At 45.7% G+C, this 22,251-nt stretch overlaps 1 protein-coding gene and 1 non-coding gene across 3 annotated transcripts in view; one reads left to right on the forward strand and one right to left on the reverse strand.

The window, feature by feature from the left end:
* The first annotated feature begins 1,393 nt into the window (after positions 1-1,393).
* PGLYRP4 (peptidoglycan recognition protein 4) overlaps positions 1,394-22,251 on the forward strand; it is a 47,594-nt gene continuing 26,736 nt past the window's right edge. The window contains exons 1-9 of one of the 2 annotated variants that reach the window (XM_010329664.3): positions 1,394-1,680; positions 2,215-2,309; positions 3,704-3,793; positions 4,524-4,725; positions 6,989-7,107; positions 8,409-8,561; positions 9,588-9,786; positions 13,019-13,137; positions 20,667-21,531. In XM_010329664.3, coding sequence (XP_010327966.1) covers positions 2,261-2,309; positions 3,704-3,793; positions 4,524-4,725; positions 6,989-7,107; positions 8,409-8,561; positions 9,588-9,786; positions 13,019-13,137; positions 20,667-20,845 — 1,110 coding nt within the window. In that variant the 5' untranslated portion in view covers positions 1,394-1,680; positions 2,215-2,260 and the 3' untranslated portion in view covers positions 20,846-21,531. Of the gene's footprint in view, positions 1,681-2,214; positions 2,310-3,703; positions 3,794-4,523; positions 4,726-6,988; positions 7,108-8,408; positions 8,562-9,587; positions 9,787-13,018; positions 13,138-20,666; positions 21,532-22,251 lie in introns of those variants that run through there. The other variant, XM_010329661.3, reaches the window with a different exon arrangement.
* Positions 19,852-19,955, reverse strand: LOC120360229 (U6 spliceosomal RNA). The gene has a single exon (XR_005576806.1). It is a non-coding gene; the product is annotated as a U6 spliceosomal RNA (small nuclear RNA).

Below are 22,251 nucleotides of genomic sequence, written 5' to 3' on the forward strand. Positions count from 1 at the left end.
GCTCTTTCCGAAGATGCCAGGCTGAAGTGGAGCCTCCGGGCGCAGGTGGGGAGCGAGGCTGGGCACTGGGGAAGGTCCTGAGATGGTGGGAGCTGAGGCAGAGGGCGCTGGGAGCCAGCCACGGTACTGTGGAGTGAGATGGGGCTGGGGGCCAGATCACTGAGGACTGGGAGGTCCTCTTGGGATTTGGAGTTCACAGAACCAGGGAGGGACAATCCACACTGCTCCTCCTCCCTCCTGATGCCCTTGTCCAGAACGCCCTCGGCCTGTTAGTCCTCAAGACTCTGGATGGGACAGAGAATCTGCGGTCCCCTTAGGCAGCCACCACCCAATCTCTCCTTAGGCTTCCCATCCCCAAGCCCCTCAAAATAGGGGAACCGAATCTTCTCAAGTCCTTGGTGCCCCAGACCCAGGCCCAGAAACCTTCTCATTTTGAGAGCCGTTCTACTCAGTCAGGACGGGCGGCCAGCTGGAGGCATAAAGAAACGGCACACCGCCAGGCTGGGGAACTGGCGGGGTCCCTGCGGTGCTGGTCCCGGGCTCTGGTTCTTGGTTTCCTTCACCTCTGTTTCCGGCTCTGCCCCATGTTCACCCTCCACCCAGGACAGAGCTCAGCAGCCCCTGCTCATCACACAGTTCCAGCCCGGGCCTGGGTGCATGACTCGGCTGAATGACAGGTAGACCTGGCGCACGCTCAAGGGGCCCCACCCAGAGAGTGCTCTTGGGGAGCCTGGGCTGAGAGTGGGGCTGCAGTTCACTGAGAGCAACTGTCCGGGATTCAGGGCACTTCCTCAGTGTCTAGGGAGGCTGCCCCACCCCCCGGGACATGAGAGGCTCTGCGGGTCCCCGTGATGTTCTTGGAAAAAAAAGTGTCACATGGAGTTTCCTCTGTGAAGACTCAGGGCTGGAAGCCCAGGTTGCAGCCTGTGGAATGAGATTAAGTGACAACTGAACATGGCGAGGAGCTTCTCAGTCCGTGGGAGGCTTTCTCTGGTGGGTGGCAGCTTGATGCCGACAGTGGGGCGTGGCAGGCGGGAGGATGACGGACAGACATGTTGGCTACGAGGTGGAATTAGGCATCGTGAGCTGCTTCCTGAGATTGTACCTCTCAATTTCTCTCTGTCCATCCTGACCCTGCTGGTGACCCTGGTAAAAGGGAGTGTTGGCGAGTGACTTCAATCCAGTCTTCAGACTCCTGGACCAGATCTTCTCAGGCAGGAAGTTTCTAGATGTTGCAGACACAACCCTCAGGCCCTTCAGGCTTTCCCAGGTTGGGGCTGAGGATGAGCTCTCCGGAGTGTTGGGCAATCTTGCCCTTTCCCAGGGAGGAGCTGCCTGGCTTATTCACAGGGCGGGTCCCAGGTGCTCTCAGTGCGTTCCCAGTTTAGTTTCTCCAGGTGCCGTAAACGGAGCCTCAGCCCTCTGCCTGCCTCTTCTCTTCTGTCTTTTGTTAGGGTTCCTGAGCTCTCCTCTTCTCTCTGAGAAGTCAGAGCCCAAGTGTTCCTTTCCCAGGGAGGGAGTGCCCTTAGGGCCAGGGAGAGTGAAGGCCGGAGGAGGCACCAGCTGGAGAAGGAGGGCAGGGCCTGGATGCCAAGTCTGGAAGGGAAGGAGCTGCTGGCCAATCAGGAGTGAGCCGACTGCCCCCTGACCTGCTGGGCTGGGACAGCACAGGACCCACAGGTATCTGTGAGTTGAGTGTGTGTTTCCTCTTCAGAAGCCCTCTTCCAGTAAGGGGCCTGGAATCCACCAGAGAGAGTGTTAGGACTGGATTTCCTCTGCCCTAGAACTAGGACCCCCTCCTGCTCCTGTATCCCCTCACCTGGCGTATTCCCAACAGAGAAGGAATTCTCTGCATCGGACCCTTCCATATGAGTCTGGATTACTTGGTTGTACTATTCTTGGATCGTACTTCCTTTGTCTATAAAAATGGGGGTTAACAGTCTTACATTACAGTGTGAGGACTAATGAAGTAAGACTGCATGTGCAAGTGTGTACCCAGGCCTTGCACACAGTGGGCACGTGAGGAAGTTGAGTTGCCTGGGTAACAATAGGACAGGGATGCTCAGCATCTGCTCTGTGCCGGGGGCCCTGAGAAGCCTGAGCCAGGTGCTGGCCCTCAGGAGGCCACAGGATGGTGGAGGAGGCAGACAGGGTGGGGGATGCTTTGCAGATTGAGCATGGTGGTGTTAACACCTGTCAGCGTCTCTCTCTCAGGCCGCCGTCCACACTCTCCGGCTTGGTGTCCTGGGACCACGTGGGGATGATGTTGTGGCTTCTTGTCCTCTCTGCTCTGGGTCTCCAGGCCTGGGGTAAGTTTTCTTTCCCTGGACCAAAGAGCAACTGGGAAGGATCATCTAAAGTCTCATAATAGAATTTAAAAAGTAGCTACTCTCCATCTGAGTCTGAGGAGTTCAAGGCTGCAGTGAGCTGAGATCACGCCACTGCCCTCCAGAGTGGGCAACAGATTGAGAACTTGTCTCCAAAAAAAAACAAAACAAAACAAAACAGAAATCTGCTCTCTTGTTCCAATGCAGTGGCTCCCGCCTGTAATCCCAGCACTTTGGGAGGCCAGGGCAGGCAGATCACGAGGTCAAGAGATCGAGACCATCCTGGCTAACGTGGTGAAACCCCATCTGTACTAAAAATACAAAAATTAGGCATGGTGGCACACACCTGTGGTCCCAACCACTCAGGAGGCTGAGGCAGGAGAATCGCTTGAACCTGCGAGGTGGAGGTTGCAGTGAGCTGAGATCGCGCCACTACCCTCCAGCCTGGCCACAGAGCCAGACTCTGTCTCAAAAACAAAACAAACAAACAAAAACAAAACAAAAACCAAAAAGTAACAAACAAGAAACATACAACCTACACTGTCTTATGGAGAAAGAATAGATTGTACATAGAGCAAAGAACATGGAGCCTCTAGACCTGGATTCAGGTTCTTCCTCTGCCTCTAGGAATGATTTTAAACAAGCGATTCAGCTCTACAAGCCTTTATTTTCCCACCTGGAAACTGAGATAGTGATGATTTCCTAAACTCACTGTGAGGGCTAAACAAGATAATACACCTGAAAATAGAGCAATTGGGCAGTAAAAGTGAATAAACAGGAGCAGGGATTATATTTGTATTATCATGATGTCAATCAGAGTCCAACCTACGGCTTGGGTTCGTGCTTGTCAGTAAGAGAAAGCTCCTTTTGGGCAAAGGTGTCAATCAACAGACCCTGCCCCTCCCCCATGGGCCTTCACACAGGAGAGTGGGCATAGCACATGGCCCCAGAATCAATCCTGGGGGAACTGGTCTGAGCCATGCAGGTAATTCTAACCCTTTCTCCACATACGCTTCCCCATTGCTTTGGTAAAATGCACACAGGAGAGGACTTCGTGGTTTTGAAGTGTCTGAATACATTGCCAGGTTGTTTTTTTGTCAATTGTGTGTGTAGACACAGCTCACGAGAAAAGGATAACATTTCTGACTCGCTGCCCGTCCCAGGGAATTGCCGAGTTGGTGTGGGAGGAAACTATGCACTGGCTGCTGTTAGAGGAGGTCCTCTGGTCAGCCCCGAGGCATTTCTTAGAGGCGGCTCTTGGATTTGAGGAGGCAGAGGGGCAGTGGAGAGGGGATGGCTGTTTCTGTCCAGCGTAGGTGCCACCATGATGGCTGGTATTGGAGCTCTCTGATGTAAAATGGGCGATTCCTTTGTAGGGGATTCCTTCTGGAACAAAACACAAGCTGAACAGCTATCAGAGGGGCTTCAGTCCCTATTTGGCAACATCTCCCAGCTCACTGAAAAAGGTAAACTGAATCTGGGCGGTAAGGGGGTTTGGGGACCAGCTGGGGTTTTTCATGTGACTGGAAATGTTTCTGAGGTCTGCAGAGCCCCGTGCGACTGGGAGGGGCAAACGGGGCGGAGGTGCAGAGAGCAGAACCCGTAAACCATCTGCGCGAATTGTCCTAGGTCCTTGGGATGGAAGGGTGGCACTGGAGGGCTAGAAACCCAGGAATCGGGGAAACAGCCTCTGCAGACAGGGACCCCCTGTGGAGGGAGACCCAAACCTGGCCCTCAGGGAGTCCTTAGACTGAGTGGGAGACACCGCCCCTGCTTGGAGGAGAAGATGCAGTCCTCCCAGGGAGCACTCAGAGCCCAGAGAGCACACACTGAGTGCTCAGGTGACACCAAGCCAGGCTGCTCAGGGCTTTCCCCAGGGATAAGCAGGTGATGCTTCCTGAAGTGCAGGGCCTGGACCACCACAGGGGAGGAGTTGAGTGGGGGATGTTCTGGGATGGGGAAGCAAAGCATTAGGCTCCCTGGCCAGGTGCAGAGTCTGTGTTGGGGGTGAGTGTTGGAGAGATGAGGATGCAGAGGTGGGCAGAGCAGGGTGCACCCACCTGCTGAAGGCTTCCTCCTCCAGCTCTTCCACTACCATGGGGCCGACACAGCCGATGCCTGCACGTGCAGCTTGGCCGGCTAATGAGGCAGTGTTGGGGCAGGTGCACTGAGTGATGCCCCATGGCTTCCCCACAGATGCCTCTACCACGGTCTCTCGCAAGGCATGGGGGGCAGAAGCTGTTGGCTGCAGTACTCAGCTGACCACACCAGTGAATGTCCTAGTTATACACCACGTCCCTGGACTGGAGTGTCACGACCAGAGAGTCTGCAGCCAGAGACTGCGGGAACTGCAGGCCCATCACGTCCACAATAACAGCGGGTGCGACGTGGCTTACAAGTAAGAGGCTGGACGTGGGTCCCAAGGCACATGGTCAATGCTGCTTCCCTGGGATGCTTCTCCTGTCCCTTATTATCCCGTTTTCCTCATTTTCTGGGTTGTGGTCTTGTATGTTTTTTTTTTTTTTTTTGAGATGGAGTTTCGCTCTTGTTACCCAGGCTGGAGTGCAATGGTGCGATCTCGGCTCACCGCAACCTCCGCTTCCTGGGTTCAGGCAATTCTCCTGCCTCAGCCTCCAGAGTAGCTGGGATTACAGGCACGCGTCACCATGCCCAGCTAATTTTTTGTATTTTTAGTAAAGACGGAGTTTCACCATGTTGACCAGGATGGTCTCGATCTCTTGACCTCGTGATCCACCCGCCTCGGCTTCCCAAAGTGCTGGGATTACAGGCTTGAGCCACCGCGCCCGGCCGGTCTTGTATGTTTTATAATGAATAAAATATTTAAGAGCCCCATGAAACTCCAACTCCTTTGGAACTTTCTGCGACATTCCTGTCTCTGAGAGCTCCCAGGAGGAAGCGAGGAAGGTTAAGTAATAACTGTATTCTCTACCCTCCTCCAATCCTGGCTTGTACAGCACATCACAGATTACAAAAGACTTCCTCGTACATGAGGGCTTTTGCTTCCCCAGCTGGTAGGCAGGTGTCACCATCTCTTTGCTCTGAGAGAGGGGCCAAAGGGAGGGAGGCTGATTAACTCAGATCACATAGCTGTGGACTCATGGAGCCTGAATTGGCTCTCTTCATCCCTGGTGTGCTTCTCCACACCACATGCATGGGCTCCAGCCTCAGGGAGGCAACTGTCCATCTGGCACTGTAATGATCACTCTAGTAGGTCCTACTGGTGCCCACACCACATGCCGTTGACCCACCTCTGACTTTGGCTAGCTGTGGACAGTTCCTGAGTGTGGTGATGGCTTCCTGCTTCAAGTGCCCGGTGCCTCTCTCTGCTTTCCTGCTTCAGGCATTTCCCCAGCCCCTGATGACAAAAGGGAGGGAATGCCTTCCTGGGGGACAGGGCTTGGGGTGTAGCCTCCTCCACCTCAGCCATTCTGAGGGGCTGTTCTAAAGTGCATGTACACAGCGCCTGGGAAGGCCATGGGGGTGGGGTGGAGCCTCAGGTGGCTACTGTGAGCCAGTCCAATTTCACAGGCTTTGCTGGGTTTCTTCCTTCTGTCTCAGTCTCCTGGCTCCTCACTCTGGCTTCTGGGATCGTGTAAGAATTAAAGAAAGAGGAAAGAAACATGAAAGGTGGCTTGACAGTCAAAGACAAGTTTGTTTTAGAGAAAACCAACCTCAGAGAGGCTTCTGGCCAAGTTAGGTCAGAGCCCACTCTCTGGGAGAGTTTATCAGAGGCTGGGATTGTTTCTGTGTGTCTTTGTTGTGCTTGTCTGGGAGGGAGAGTTATCTGTCTGTTCCCACACATCTTTCTGCAGCTGCAGGCATATTCCCTGAGTCTGCTTTCAGCTTCCTTAACTTAGCACACCTGAAGGGAAAGGAATGTGCTTATTAAGGCCCACTGTTTCACTAAGGCCCATTGTATGAGGGTGAAGTTTGGCGGTTACCCAGGCGACTTTCCCTCCACCTCCCTCTGTGCCCGAGCTGTCTTATCTGTGTCTTACTTCTGCTCTTTCAGGCTGCCTGTTGTTAGAAGTGATTTCCTTGAAATGCATGAGGCTAGAAAGGGAGCCGGAACTTAAAGTGGTGGTGTTTGTCTGAGATGGCAGTGCCCCTGCTCTGTCAGATCCCTTTGCAAATAAATTGCCAGCATCCTCATCCTAGTCTCAGGAGCTACTTCTTGGGAAGTCTATGTAGTATCCGTCCTATAACTCCCTACTTAACAGGGAGAAATGAAATGAAACAGCTCTGCAGGGATCAGACAGGCAGCACACATTTGGAGGAGGTGGGAGAGCCATGTTTAAGGAAGTGTGGAAGACAGAAGAGCCCTTCCACTGTGTGGTCCGGTCAATGTTAGTTACTGTGGAGCCTCTAGGACCTCTTCTCCTGAGCATGTAGAACGATTTATGGTAAAACTGCAGCCTCTGAAAAGGGAAGGAAGTAGGGAGTGTGAGAGTGGGTCCTTCTGAATTCTAAGGACTAGTAGAAATGACTTATTCTTTCCTATGTCTGGGAAGAGTCCGTGCAAATTCCTTTTAGTGAACATGGCTTCGGCTCTTTTCCGTTTTGGGGCTGGGTAAGTGGTGTCCTCTCTCAGGAATGTCCTACAGGGCCAGCCACGTAACCTGTGTTATCTTGCTCCATAGCTTCCTGGTTGGGGATGATGGCAGGGTGTATGAAGGTGTTGGCTGGAACATCCAAGGTGTGCACACCCAGGGCTACAACAACATCTCCCTGGGCTTTGCCTTCTTCGGCACTAAGAAAGGTAACGGGTATCTCAGCTGACCTTCTCCAAAGAGTTCTCTAATCCTTTGCCTCAGGGCCCACTTCATGGGAAGTAGCTGTCTGCTACTCTGCTGTCTTCTCATCCTTCTCATCCTTCTCTGAGGATGCACTCTCTCTTGGAATTCTCTTCTTTGATTTGCAGGAAACAACATTTTGAAGCATCTCCTCCTACTGCCCTGGCTTCCTTCTCAACCCCTGTAAACAGGCGTGTCTTCCTCTAGCCATCTCTTCAGTGGCGATGCCAACCAGTTGTCTCTCTGCAAGCTTGTCTGGGCTTCATCCCTCACCTCTACATCAATGACTATCACATCTTCCTCTAGAGCTCTGACCATTCTGTGGCTCTGGGACGTGCTTTCCAATTTCCTGCCAGGCACCTCCTCCTTCCATCTCTTACTCCTAGATTTTCTATATATTTCTTAAAAAAAAAAAAAAATCCGAGTCCCCTAACTCTCTTCCATTTCTTTCCGGACTATTGCTCCAAGGCCCCTTGCCGTATTCATCCTAACATATGTGCTCCAGGACCATTTCGTTCAATCTGTGCACCCTTTCCTGTTAACTGAGATCTTGCATACCTAGTTTCTCATTTTCCTCTCCCAGTATCCTTTGAGATAGTCCGGGTAGATTTCATGACCCCTGTTGTACAGCGGTGCAGCCTGGGATTCAGAGACTTCAGTGACCCCAAGTGACACAGCTAAAAGGAGAGGAATGAGAACATGGTCTGTATCTTCTATCTCCAGCCCTGGGTGGTTTCCCCAGAGGACTCTGTGTTTATCTTGTTTTTGCTTTTGTTTTCATGACTACTCATTTCCATTTGTTGTTAGCTTGGGATCTTGAGCATGTTACTTCTTGGAGCCTCAGGTTCCTCTTCGTGAATAATGCAGCTAAAAATAGCATCTCTCAGAGGTTTGTGCTGAGGACGAAATGAGTAATTGTAGGCAAAGAGCCTGGGACATGCCTGGAGGGGCCCCTTCTGATAGGAAACCCTGGCCATGGAGGGGCCCCTTCTGATGGGTGCTGTTGAACTTGGTGCTACTGCTGAGCTCCTTCATGGAGAGAGGGCGTGAAGCCTTGGCAGGTATTTGGGAAAGGAATTCATGAGCCACTGAGAGATCTTTCCAGGCAGATCCTTAATTCTCAGCCTCTTCAACTGGGGGCGTAACCTGTTCCCTTTTCTTCCTCTCTATCAGCTGTGCAGGAGCTGGCAGGGCATCTCCTCCTCCCACAAAAGATCCCCTGAAACTCAGGCCAGGTGCAGGTTTCCCACAGATTTCTCTCTTCCAGGCTACAGTCCCAGCCCTGCTGCCCTGTCGGCCATGGAAAACCTAATCTCCTACGCTGTCCAGAAGGGCCACCTGTCATCCAGGTACGTTCAGCCACTTCTTGTGAAAGGTGAGAACTGCCTGGCCCCTCGACAGAAGGAGATCCTGAAGAAAGGTAAGACCTTCAAACCTACTGGCCCCCCGCTGGGCTCACCCCCACTAACTCCCACCATTGGGAGCCACCTTTTCAGCAGGGCTCATTCGATTCCTTCTGGTAGGCAACTGGTCACCCAACTCTCTGAAGTCTCGGGGCTGGCAAATCTTGAGAGGAAACCTCCAGGCCACCTCTTTATTCCCCAGATTGCTCATACGAAAGAGCCATCGCATTATGCCTGATGTAATATATGCACACTCCTTTCTTCCATCACTTGACAAGCATTTACTGGGCACCTGCTAGACCCTGAGGATACACCAAGGAAAGAAACGCAAGGTCCCTGGCCTCATGAAGTTTCAATCTAGAGGCCAGAGAAAGGCAATGAGCAAATAAATAACATATTTGGTATGTAACATGGAGAAAAGTGCAAGAGAGGAAAAAATGGAAAGGGACTGGATACAATTACACACATATTTATACATTCATATGTTTACACTTGAGCACACACACACTAACATACATTTCTGAATACAAAAACCAGAGCAACACGAATGGATTGAAGTGCTGCAGAACACTTAGACTACCACTTACACTGACTTTAAAGAAAGAGTTTAGTATCATTCAGATATAAAAAGTAGATACTATTTTGGGTTTAACAAGCAGCAATATCAAACACAGTAAATTTAATAAGCACTTTTAGCCTTTTCTTGGACTTGATAATCAAGAGTGAAAGAAATTTCATCTCTATTATGTTAAAGCCTTGAGCAAATGTGATCTCTGGTGCCATCTGTCAATATAAATGATCACCTGCATTGACAGAGAGTTTCGTGGATTGCAAATGACTCGAAGACATATTCTTAGAATAAAATGTCCATGTCCCATTGTGGGACACCATCTGCTCTCAAGTCCCACTGTTGGGGTCAGGGTGGGGGACCCAGAGGGGGTTTGGGACGTTGAGGGTCCTGAGCATTGTGTCAGCCTACGGTGGGGAAGCGGCTGGCATGGATGGGGGAGATGAACCCTCTGTGGTTTCTTGCCTCATCTCAGCTTGCCCCAGTATCGTCCCACGGTCTGCATGGGGGGCCAGGGAGACCCACTGTCCCAGGATGACCCTCCCAGCGAAGTATGGCATCATTATCCACACTGCCGACAGGACCTGCAACATTTCTGAAGAGTGCCGCCTGCTGGTCCAGGACATCCAGTCTTTCTACATAGACAGGCTCAAGTCATGCGACATTGGGTATAAGTAAGTGGCTCTGGGTACCGTGAGCTTCTCTTCCCTTGGGGGCAGATACTGAACCTCTGAAAGGAAGGGTAAAGGGAACTAATATTTGCTGGGTACTCAGGAGAGGCACTGTATGGCTAACCAAATGGATTCATCACACGACCCTGCACGGGTCTTTCTTAGGAGACAGCCACGGGGTAGTCATTTGCCCAAACATGTTCTCAAGATGTGGACCCATTAAAGGTAGCAAACTGGCATGATGGATGCTAAAAAAGTCGCTGGAGGAAGCAGTATGCATGCAAGATGGTGGCACCTGCAGAAAAGATAATCAAAAGATGTGCTTTGTTTGTGTAACCACCGCCTACTGCTCAGAGGCTGGGGCTCTGCTGCTCACTGTGGCCACAGCCTGGAGTGGTTCCCTCTCATGTTAGACTCATATTGCTTCTCTGCCTCTAGAAACCACCAACCTCCTTGGGAAGAATATACTTCCTGTCTGAAGGCAGGGGAGAGACCAGATACTATCTTTTGATTTCTCTAATGCTAAGGTCTGTGATTCTTTTTTTTTTTTTTTTGAGATGGAGTCTTTCTCTGTCACCCAGGCTGGAGTTCAGTGGTATGATTTCAGCTCACTGCAAACTCCGCCTCCTGGATTTAGGCGATTCTCCTGCCTCAGCCTTCCAAGTAGCTGGGTCTACAGGGTCTGTGATTCTTTAATAAGAAACACACTGACCTAAGTGGAAGAGTAAACATTTCACTTTTTTCCTCATTAAGAATTATTTTGAAGGGTGTCAAAATTCTGACACGTTTTTGATCAAAAAGACACATTTTTGATCAAGATGCTTCCATTAAAAAGTACTGATTTTAAAAACTGTCACACAAACACACAAAACACGTAGAAGTTTCTTGAAGGATGTTTTCAGAGCTTGCAGATAAGACATCTGGGGTTAGACCCCATATAATGTCCCATCAGGAGCAGTCACACTAAATTTTAAGTCTCAGGAAAAGCGACTCTAGCCCATCTGGCATATTCATACACATTAACAGAAGGAGCCCCTAACTCTGGGGGCGTTTATGGCTTAGTGAGTGGAGCTGAATTTCAGACACCTTTGTGCAGATGCAGTCTGCACAGCAGTGCGCAGTGGTCCCGTCTTAGACGAATTTACCATCGCTTGGTGCATCATTCTGGGCTGAGTGTCTCTCCCCTCTCTGTCCTCATTTTAGTAGCCCCCTTTACAAGAGAGATGAAAACTTTTCCTCCAACATCTATGATGTATCAGAACCTTCAAGTGCTTTGCTAGGTCCTGCCATACAGGATTATTTGCAGCGTTGCTGTCTTTCATGAGAGTAGATACCTGAAAATTGACTGTAATTTTGGAAAGCCAAAACTGGAAAGAGGTGGAGGCTGAGGGGAGGTCCTTTCACATCTCAGAGGGTAGTTGCCTGTCCCCTGACTTGGACCTTTTATTGTTTCCTCTTCTCTGATAGCATGATGACGGTGTCACTTTTTTTCCTTGAGGTGGTCTGCAGTCAGGGCGACACAATCCCTGCCTCACAGATGATAATTCGCTGAACATGTGACTGAATGTGTACTCTGTGTGGCTCACAGCTATGCTCTGGGGACGCCATCAGATGCCTCAGATGTGGTTCTTGCCTGCGTGGAACCAATGTTTTAAATTCAAACAAATACGTTCCAGCAGGGTAGCTTAAACGTTGTGATAGGGGACACATGGAGAGTAGACAGGAGGCTGAGGATGCCAGGAAACGGGAGTGAAGGAAGCACTCCCTGTGGGGGCTCCAGATTAGCTGGGGCCTCACGGGTGAGTGGGAGGAAGAAGCAGGAAGAGGGATTCAGGAAGAGGGAAAGGACCTCTGTGGAAAGGACTGAATTCCAGCCTGAAAAAGGTGCCTTTGGGGAGCCGAGAGTTCATCAGGATAAATGTAGATGCCCAAGAGGGGTGTGGGAGAGCTGAGGCCGGCGAGGCAGACAGGGTCCGTGTCTGAAGGATCCTGTAACTTAAGCTGGGGGGTGTGTACTCAGTGCTCAGGGACTAAAAACAGGGTTTGGCATAGTAAGTTCTGTATTTTAGAAAGACCAGTCTGGCTATCCTTTAGAAATGGATTGGACGGGAAAGGTAGAACTAGAGGCAGTGAGACCTGAGGACTGTGCGGCAATCCAGGCGAGACGGAGTGGTGACATCCCTATGGTGGTAGTAGAGGCCACAGAGAGAGGTGGAGGAATTTGAGAGATCAGTGGAGGTTCATGGTTAATGGCCAGGGTGCAGGGCAGATCAGGGAGTGTAGATGGCAGACATTGTGGACAAGCTGAGTGAATGAGTGGATGAAGTGGGTAGGCTGATGCCTATATTCCTGGCTGGGGCCGGTGGGTGGGTGGGTGACCATGTTTTTCACCAAGATGGGGATCCCAGAAAGGGGAACAGGTGAGGAAGAAGATGGGTCCCGTGGTGAACATGCAGACTTTCATGAATGGCAACTGAAGCCAAGGAAGTGGATGGGTTAGTCCTGTGTTGAGTAATGGGAGAAAAGGGCTTAGGATAGCAACTTGAGGAACCCCACATCTAAGGAAAGGGTGCAGGAAGATGAGGTGTGGAGGGAGAGCAGCTGGAGAAGAAAGGCGAGAGAAGGCGGTGTGATGGAAGCTACGGGAAGAGAATGTTCGGAGAAGTCAAGGGGGGTGGCGGAGTCAAATGTACAGAGATCAAGTCAGGAAAGATTGGGGAAGTTAACGTTGTACTTGATGGTATGGAAATCCTGGGTCGCCCTGGGGGAAACCGTTTTCTTAGTGAGGAGGAGAAAAGGCCTAGGGATTGAAAGATGTCATTCTCCTCTTTCCTTATTGGCTGTGAGCGATTTGGGGGCGGCGGCGGTATGCTGGAGCCGAACAGGCTTGTGCCGGTTCATGAGAGCTGATGGTTAGAGACCCTGGAATTTTGAGAGGTGGTTGTTAAATTGTTGGTCACCTGAAATTTGCTATAGTGAAAGGTTTACACCACAGAAATCAGCAAATGCTGTAAATTGGGATTCTCTCTCCTCACCCTGTCTCCCTCATTCCCTCTGAGTTAGTTTACCAACACTCCACTGACAAGGACTCTGGCTTGTTTCTGTAACCCAGTGCTTAGAATCCAATAGATTATCAAAATCCGAAGGAGTAAAGACATGAATGAATGAAAACATGAAAGAGAGAAACAATTCCAGAGTTTAATGCTGGTCTCCATCTCCCCTTGTGGTCCTCTAGCTTCCTTGTGGGCCAGGATGGTGCCATTTATGAAGGGGTGGGCTGGAATGTCCAAGGCTTCTCCACCCCTGGCTATGATGACATCGCCCTGGGCATTACCTTCATGGGCACATTCACAGGTAAGTGGATGCTTTGGGCAGTAGGGTCATTGCATGGTATTTGAAAGAGAGCACCTGACATGGAAGACAAAGTCTCAGTCTCAAGTGTCATTTTAGTGCCTGCATATGCTTGATTGACCCAGCTTCCAGTCCAACATTTGACTCAGCTGAGTGTGATCAAAGGTGACCCCCAGACATAATACTCAAATTTACCTCCTTTACATCCAGCCAAATATCTCTTTCTTCCAATACGTAAGGAACATGCCAAGTAAGGGGAAAAGATCTTTGTGCATATTCTTAGCTCATCTTGGTCAGCAGATGCAGCCTCTCTTGGTTACCATGACAACAATGTAGAGACACTTTGCCTTATATGCCAAAACCACAATAAGCCCCAGCCTTTGCCTTGAGAACTGTCACGAGTCAGAGCTCTATTTTACTTTTTATTTTTATTTTTCATTTTGACAGATTTAGGGGCTACAAATGCATTGTATTACATGGATATATTATATAGTGGTGAAGTCTGGGCTTTCAGTATACCCATCACCTAAATAATGTACGTGGTACCCATTAAATGATGTCTTGTCCCTAATCCTGCTCTCACTCTTCCACGTTTTGAAGTCTCTGATGTCTATTATTGTACTCTGTGTACCAATGTGTACCCATTGTTTACCTTTCACTTATAATTGAGAACGTGTAGTTTTTCATTGTCTGTTTCTGAGTCATTTCACTGAGGGTAATGGCCTCTATTTTCACTCATATTGCTGTAAAAGACATGATTTCATTTTTTAAATTGTTTGAGATGGAGTCTTGCTCTGTTGCCCAGGCAATGGTGTGGTTTCAGCTCACTGCAACCTCCACCTCCTGGGTTCAAGCCATTCTACTGCCTCAGCCTCCCAAGTAGCTGGGACTGCAGGGTGTGCGACCATACATGGCTAATTTTTGTATTTGTAGAGACGGGGTTTGGTATTATTTTGTATTAGTAGAGACGGGGTTTCACTATGTTGGCCAGGCTGGACTTAAACTCCTGACCTTGTGATCTACCTGCCTTAGCCTCCCCAAATGCTGAATTACAGCTATAAGCCACCATGCCTAGCCATGATTTCATTTCTAGTGGCTGAATAATATTCCACAATGTGTATACACACACACACACACACACACACACAATCACCCCACCCCCCCCATTTTCTTTATTCAGTCATCCATTGATGGATATTGAGGTTGATTTCATGTTTTTGTTATTGTGAATAGTGTTGAGATAAACATATGAGTGCAAATGTCTTTTTGATATAATAATTTCATTTTCTTTGGGGAGACACTCAGTATTTGGATTGCTGGGATCAAATGGCTATTTTATTTTTAGTTCTTTGGTAAATCTCCATAGAGGTTGTACTAATTTACATTCTCATCAGTAGTGTGGAAGCATTCTCTTTTCTCTGCATCCTCTGTTATTTTTTGACATTTTAATAATAGTCAAACTGACTGAAGTAAGATAGCATCTCACTGTGATTTTAATCTGCATTTCTCTTATGATTGGTAATGTTGAGCATTTTTTCATGGTTTTTGACTGCTAGTATTTATTTCTTCTTTTGAAAAACGTCTGTTCATGTCCTTTGCTCACTTTCTAATGAGCTGATTTTTTTCCTTAAGTTGTTTGTTCCTTGTAGATTCTGGATATAAGCTCTTTGTCAGATGCATAGTTTGCAAACATTTTCTTCCATTCTGTAGGCTGTTTACTCTGTTGATTATTTCTTTTGCTGCGCAGAAACATTTTAGTTTAATTAAGTCCCATTTGTCTATTTTTGTTTTTGTTGCATTTGCTTTTGAGGACTTAGTCATAAATCCTTTGCCTAGGGCAATTTACAGAAGAGTTTTTTCCTAGATTGTCTTCTAAGATTTTTATAGTTTGAGATCTTATATTTAAGTCTTTACTCCATCTTGAGTTAATGTTTGCCTACAGTGAGATATGTGGGTCTAGTTTCATCCTTCAGCATGTGATTATCCAATTTTCTCAGCACCATTTATTCATTAAGGTATACTTTGCCTGGTGTATATATTTGTCAGCTTCATCAAAGATCAGTTGATTGTAGCTATATGACTTTATTTCTGGGTTCTCTATTCTGTTCCATTCATCTATGTGTCTGTTTTTATACCAGTACCATGCTAATTTGGTTACTATAGTCTTGTAGTATAATTTGAAGTCAGGTAATATAATACCTCCAGCTCTATTCTTTTCACTTAGAATTGCTTTGGCTATTTGGGTTCATTCTTAGTTCTATATGAATTATATAATAGTTTTTAAAAATTCTGTGAAAAATGATGTTGGTAATTTGACAAGGATTGTGTTAAATCTGTAGATTGCTTTGGGCAGTATGGTCATTTTAATGACATGGATCCTTCAAATCCATGAGCATGGGATGTCTTTTCATTTGTTTGTATCATCTACAATTTCTTTTCATCAGTGTTTTTTAGTTCTTCTTATAAAACTCTTTCACCTCCTTGGTTAAATGTATTCCTAAAATATATCTATATATCTTTATCTATATCTATATCCACACACACACATACACACACACGTATACACCCCTATATATAACCTATATGTGGGATATATATATATACATATATATATATCCCACATATAGGTTAAATGTATTTAACATATAGGTTCAATGTATTCCTAAAAATATATATGTGTATATATATACACACACACATATACACACCTATATATAACCTATATATATTTATCTCCTATATATAGATATATATATAACCTATATGTATATATTTCCTAGTATAGGTTATATATAGGTGTGTATATGTGTGTGTGTATATATATACACACACACACACATATATTTTTAGGAACACATTTAACATATATATATATATAGGTTATATATAGGTGTGTATATGTATATAATTTCTCCTCTATCTCATTTGATTGCACATGGAGAATAAGAAGTAGCATGCAGTGTGTATGTTACAGAATACAGTGGACAGATTCTGGCAAAAGGACCAAAGAGAGCAGTAGGGTGGTCAAGTCTCCCTGATGGTATCATAAATCAGGAAAGGAAGCCTCTGGGAGGCATGGCGGGGAGTTCTAGCGGGAAAAAGTCCCACAGTAGGCCTAGGATAGTGAGAAGGGTCGCAGGTAGCATAAACCAACCAAAGAAAACAGATTCAGAGAAAGAGAGAGGGAAGAGTAAAAAGAAGGAACAAGAGACAAAAAGGAAGATGAGAGAAAGGTTAGAATGAGGCTATTGTTTTTTGACGAGCTGAACTCTCCAATTTCATTACAGATGCTTACATAGTAGATCATTATTTAGAACAAACTCTAGTATGTCATATATATATATATATATATATGCCATATACTATATATATAAAAAATATATGGGTGTGTATATCTATAGGTGTACATATCTATATCTATTTATAGCTATTGTATATGGGATTGAGTTCTTGATTTTGTTCTTAGCTCGATTGTTATTGGTGTATAGAAATGCTACTGATTTTTCATTCTACTATAAGGACACATGCACACGAATGTTCATTGCAGCACTGTTTACAATAGCAAAGACCTGGAACCAACCCAAATGCCCGTCGATGATAGACTGGATAGGGAAAATGTGGTACATATACACCATGGAATTTAAGCAGCCATCAAAAACGATGAGTTTGCGTCCTTCGTAGGGACATGGATGAACCTGGAAACCATCATTCTCAGCAAACTGACACAAGAGCAGAAAATCAAACACCGCATTGTTCTCACTCATAGGCGGGTGTTGAACAATGAGAGCACATGGACACAGGGAGGGGAGCACTACACGCTGGGGTCCGTAGCGGGGAAATGGGGGAGGGACGGGGAGGTGGGGAGGTGGGAAGAGATAGCATGGGGAGAAATGACAGATACAGGTGAGGGGAAGGAAGGCAACAAACCACACTGCCATGAGTGTACCTATGCAACAATCTTGCATGTTCTTCACATGTACCCCCAAACCTAAAATGCAATTGAAAAAAAAAAAAGAAATGCTACTGATTTTTTTAATGTTGATTTTGTATCCTGAAACTTTACTGAAGTCGTTTATTAAATCCTGGAGTCTTTTAGAAGAATTTTGAGGGTTTTCTATGCATAAGATTGTATCATCAATGAACAGAGATGATTTGACTTCCTTTTTACCAGTTGGGGTGCCTTTTATTTATCTCTCTTGCCTGATTGTTTTATTCAACACTATGTTGAATAGGAGTGGTGACAGTGGGCATCCTTGCCTTTTTCCAGTTCTTAAGGGGGATGTTTTTAACTTTTCCCCATTCAGTGTGATGTTGGTTGTGATTTTGTCATATATGGCTTTATTACTCTGAGGTATGTTCTTTTGATGCCTAGTTTGTTGAGGGTTTTTAAAAAAAATCATGAAGTCATGTTGGATTTAATTGAATGCTTTTTCTGCATTGAAACTATTACATAGTTTTCGCTTTAATTCTGTTTATGTGGTGAGTCACATTTACTTATTTGCTTATGTTGAACCATCTCTGCTTCCCAGGAATAAAGCCCACTTGATTGTGTGAATTAACTTTTTGATGTGCTGTTGGATTTAGTTTGCCAGTTTTTTGTTGTGAATTTTTACATCTATGTTCATCAGGGATATTATCCTGTAGTTTTTGTTGTTGTTGTTGTGTCCTTACCTGGCTTTGATATCAGTGTGGCTTTGTAGATCAGTTAGGGAGGATTCCATCCTCCTCAATTTTTGGGAACAATTTTAGTAGGATTGGCATTCTTCCTTTTACATCTCATAGAATTGGGCTGTGAATCCATCTGGTCCTGGGCTTTTTGTTGTTGGGAGGTTCTTTTTTAAATTACTGATTCAGTTATTTGTTATTGGTCTATTTATGATTTCTATTTCTTCCTGGTTCAATCATGGTACGTTGTATGTTTCCAGGAATTTATGTGTTTTTTTAGGTTTTTTAGTTTGTGTGCGTAGAGAGCTCATAGTAATCTCTGACAATCTTTTGTTATTTCTGTGGTATCAACTGTAATGCTACCATTATCATTTCTGATTGTGGGTATTCTAAATTTATGTCTTTTTTTCTTAGTTAATGTAGCTGGTGGACTGTGAGTTCTGTTTATTTTTTCAAATAACCAATTTTTTATTTCATTGATCCTTTTCATTTTAAATATTTGGTCTGAATACCATTTAGCTCTGCTGTGATCTTTGTTATTTCTTCTGTTAGCTATGGGTTTTTTTAGTGCTTGCTTTTCTATTTTTTTGAGGTATGATGTTACGTTGTTAATTTGAGACTTTTCTATCTTTCTGATAGAGGCATTTGATGCTATAACATTCCATCTTATCACTGTTTTTTTTTTGTTGTTGTATCCCAGAGGTTTTGGTATGTTGTGTCTCTATTTTCATTTCATTAAAAAAAATCTTAATTTTGGCCTTAATTTTATCATTGACCCAATGAGCATTCAGGACCAGGTTGTTTAATTTCCATGTATTTGTATAGTTTTGAGAGTTCCACTTGATATTGATTTCTAGTTTTCTTCCACTGTGGCCCAACAAGATACTTGATACGATTTTAATTAAAAAAAAATGTAAGGTCCACGAACAGTGGCTCACACCTGTAATCCCAGCACTTTGGGAGGCCAAGGCAGGCAGATCATGAGTTTAAGAGTTCAAGACCATTCTGGCCAACGTGGTGAAACCGCGTCTCTACTAAAAATACAAAAAAATTAGCTAGTTTTGGTGGTGTGTGCCTATAGTACCAGCTACTCGGGAGGCTGAGGCAGTAGAATCACTTGAACCTGGGAGGCAGAGGTTGCAGTGAGCCGAGATTGTGCCACTGCACTCCAGCCTGGGCAACAGGGCAAGACTCCATCTCAAGAAAAAGAAGAAAAAAGAAATATGGTCTATTTTTGATAATGTTCTGTGTGCAGAAGAGATGAATATATATTCTGCCATTGTTGGGTAGAAAGTTCTGTAAATGTCTGCTAGGTCTATTTTGTCTAGAGTCCGATTTAAGTCTAGAGTTTCTTTGTTGATTTTCTGCCTTGCTGATCTATTAGTGCTGTCAGTGGGGTGTTGAAGCTCCCCACTACTATTGTATTGCTATTCATCTCTTTTCTTGGGTCTAGCAGTATTTGTTTTATGAATGTGGGTGCTCTGGTGTTGGATGCATATATATTTAGGATTGTTATATCTTCTTATCGAATTTGTCCTTTTAGCATTGCATAATGAACTTCCCTATCTTTTTTCTTTAACTGCTTTGACTTAAAGTCTGTTTTACTTGATATAGTGTAGCAACTCCTGCTCCTTTTTGGTTTCCATTTGCATGGAATATCTTTCTCCACTCCTTGATTTTGAGCCTGTAAATGTTTTTACTGGTTAAGGGGTTTCTTGTAAACAGCATATGGTTGGATTTTGTTTTTATTCATTTAGTTAGCCCATATTTTTTAAGTAAAGCATTTAGCCCGTTGATGTTTAAGGTTAATATTGATATGTGAGGCTTTATTCCTGTCCTAATGTTAATGGTTACCCAGCTGCTTTGCAGTTTCGATCGAGTCATTGCTTTATAAGTCCTGTGAGTTTTATACTTCCATATGTTTTTATGATAGTGTGTATTGCCCTTAAGTTTCCACGTGTAGAACTTTTTAAAGCATTTCTTATAGAACCGGCCTAGTGGTGCCAAATTCCCTTAGCATTTGCTTGTTTAGGAAACACTTTATTTCTCCTTAAAAATATGGAATGCTTCCCAAGTTTACATGTCATCCTACTTCAGGGGCCACGCTAATTACTGTATCATTACGATTTTAATGTATGTCCTGCCAAAGGGAGAGCAACTCAAAGCTCTTAATCAGTTTGTTTAGACTCGAGGGCCTTTCACTGAACCTCTGAAAACATGAGGCCATGGCACTGGGGCCGATTCAGTGACATGACCCATACTAAAATGGGCATTGGGTCAGAGGATGGGGTGAACCAGGGCTGTGACTTGATATTGGGCTGAGCATTGAGCTGGAGCTGGACATGTAAAGGGAACAGGCAGCACATGTGTGATTAAATCATGTTTCTCAACCTCAGTACAATTAACATTTTGACTCAGATGTTATAATTAATAATAATAATTAATAACAATAATTAATTGTTGTGGGGCTGTCCTGTCCTAGAATGTTTAGCTGTATCCCTGGCTTTTACCAACTAGCATTCCCCTGCCTCCTAGTTTTCACAATGAAAAATGTTTCATGACATTGCCAAATGTCCCCTGGAATGCTAAATCGCACCCTTATAGACAACTATCTGGCTAAACTTTCGCAGTGGATAAAAGCTTTATACATCCCCAGAAGAATACATTATCCCAGGCTTGGCTCTTTTGATTCAGGAAAACTTTGGCACTGAGAGATTTTAAGTCTTGACCTTGTTCTTTTATCTGTCCCTAGGGAGGCTGCCAACAGTGGGATATACTAGCTTGGTGACGAGAATGGGTTCTGGGAATATGTTCTACCTTGCAGGGTTCCCTGTAATCTGTGAGCGATGGGCTGCCGTGTTTTGCAGGTACACCACCAAATGCTGTAGCACTCGAGGCAGCCCAAGACCTGATCCAGTGTGCTGTGGTCAAGGGGTACCTGACTCCCAACTACCTGCTGGTGGCCCACAGTGATGTAGCCAGAACCTTGTCTCCTGGACAGGCTTTGTACAACATCATCAGCACCTGGCCTCATTTCAAACACTGAAGAAGCCCCAGATCCTTCTGAGACTGCTCTTCCTCCCCTGTCAGGTCTCTCCTGTCCTCACCATCCATCTTGGCTCAACACCTTGTGTCCTCCTCCCCTGCCACCCCATTCTGTGTCTCCTTTTTCAGATTTGACTGATCATGTTCTCTCCTGCCAACACCCTCCAAGGGCTCCCAAACCTCATAGATGGACATTCACAGTCCTCTGACTCTGAGTCAGACTTCCTCTCTCCTTATCTTCCTCTCCCTGGGAACCCAACTCCTGAGCCAGGTGAGGCAATGGGCTGGTTCTTGTTGCATTTCTCTCTCTCTCTCTTTCTCTCTCTGTCTGTAACTGTCTCTCTTGCTTTTGCTCTCCACGACCCTCTGCCTTGTGAGACTTCCCCTGGTATCCGCCTGGCGGCCCCCACTCTCCACCCCTCACCGCTTATCCATAAGTCAGGTCACTGTGACCACCCTTCTTTGCTTACACATAAACTTGTATATATTTGGATGCAGCCCTTATTTAAGGGCTGTCATTATTTCCAGATATGTCTATTCTTGCTCCTGGGTTGTGAGTTTCTCCAGGGGAGGACCTGTCTTTTATTCATCTCTATGTCCTCAGTGTCTCAACAGTGTCTGAAATTTAATAGGTTCTACTGATGTTTATTAGATAAATGGATGAATAAATGAATGAAGACATCCAAATTTATGTTCACCTTGCCAATTTGCTACATCATCCCTATTTGGAGGAGTCTTTCTGGACAGTGCCTCCATCCCACCAGCATTTTCTGTGTTTCTGTTCCCTCCCAGTCCAAGAGCCGTAAGATCTCTATGGTACCACCATCCATCTGTGTAAGAGGAAGCAAAGAAAAACGACAGGGTGTCTGATGGACGTGAGAACCTCAAATCACCAAGATATTTTACCTCAATTTTTTCATCTCTTAGCATCCAAAATCAAGAGACCTTTTTGCATACTCCAGTGCTGTATAAACACAAAGGATTTTGTAATAAGACCTGCAGGAACTGGAACAGTCTGGGTCCTATGCCTCTCAAAACTAGAGAGCCAAAGTTCCCTTCCAGAACAAAGCCCCACAGGGAAGAACTGCTGGAAACAGAAGCCAGTTCAGTCCAGTCATAAGAGATTAAAAAAAAAAAAAAAAAAAGAAAAAAGGAAAAAGAAAAAGCTCAGATGAAAGTGTGGAAAGGCAGTGGAGAAAGTTCTCTAAATGTAAGCCACCATATTGTTCAACACTTACTTGAAAAAAATAATAGGAGAAGGCATCCAGAGTGATTGAATAAAAAAAGATATTCAATAATCCCGGCACTTTGGGAGGCTGAGGCGGGTGGATCACGAGGTCAAGAGATCGAGACCATCCTGGTCAACATGGTGAAACCCCGTCTCTACTAAAAATACAAAAAAGTAGG

Source organism: Saimiri boliviensis, chromosome 19 (assembly GCF_048565385.1).
Source record: "Saimiri boliviensis isolate mSaiBol1 chromosome 19, mSaiBol1.pri, whole genome shotgun sequence".
Lineage (NCBI taxonomy): Eukaryota > Metazoa > Chordata > Mammalia > Primates > Cebidae > Saimiri > Saimiri boliviensis.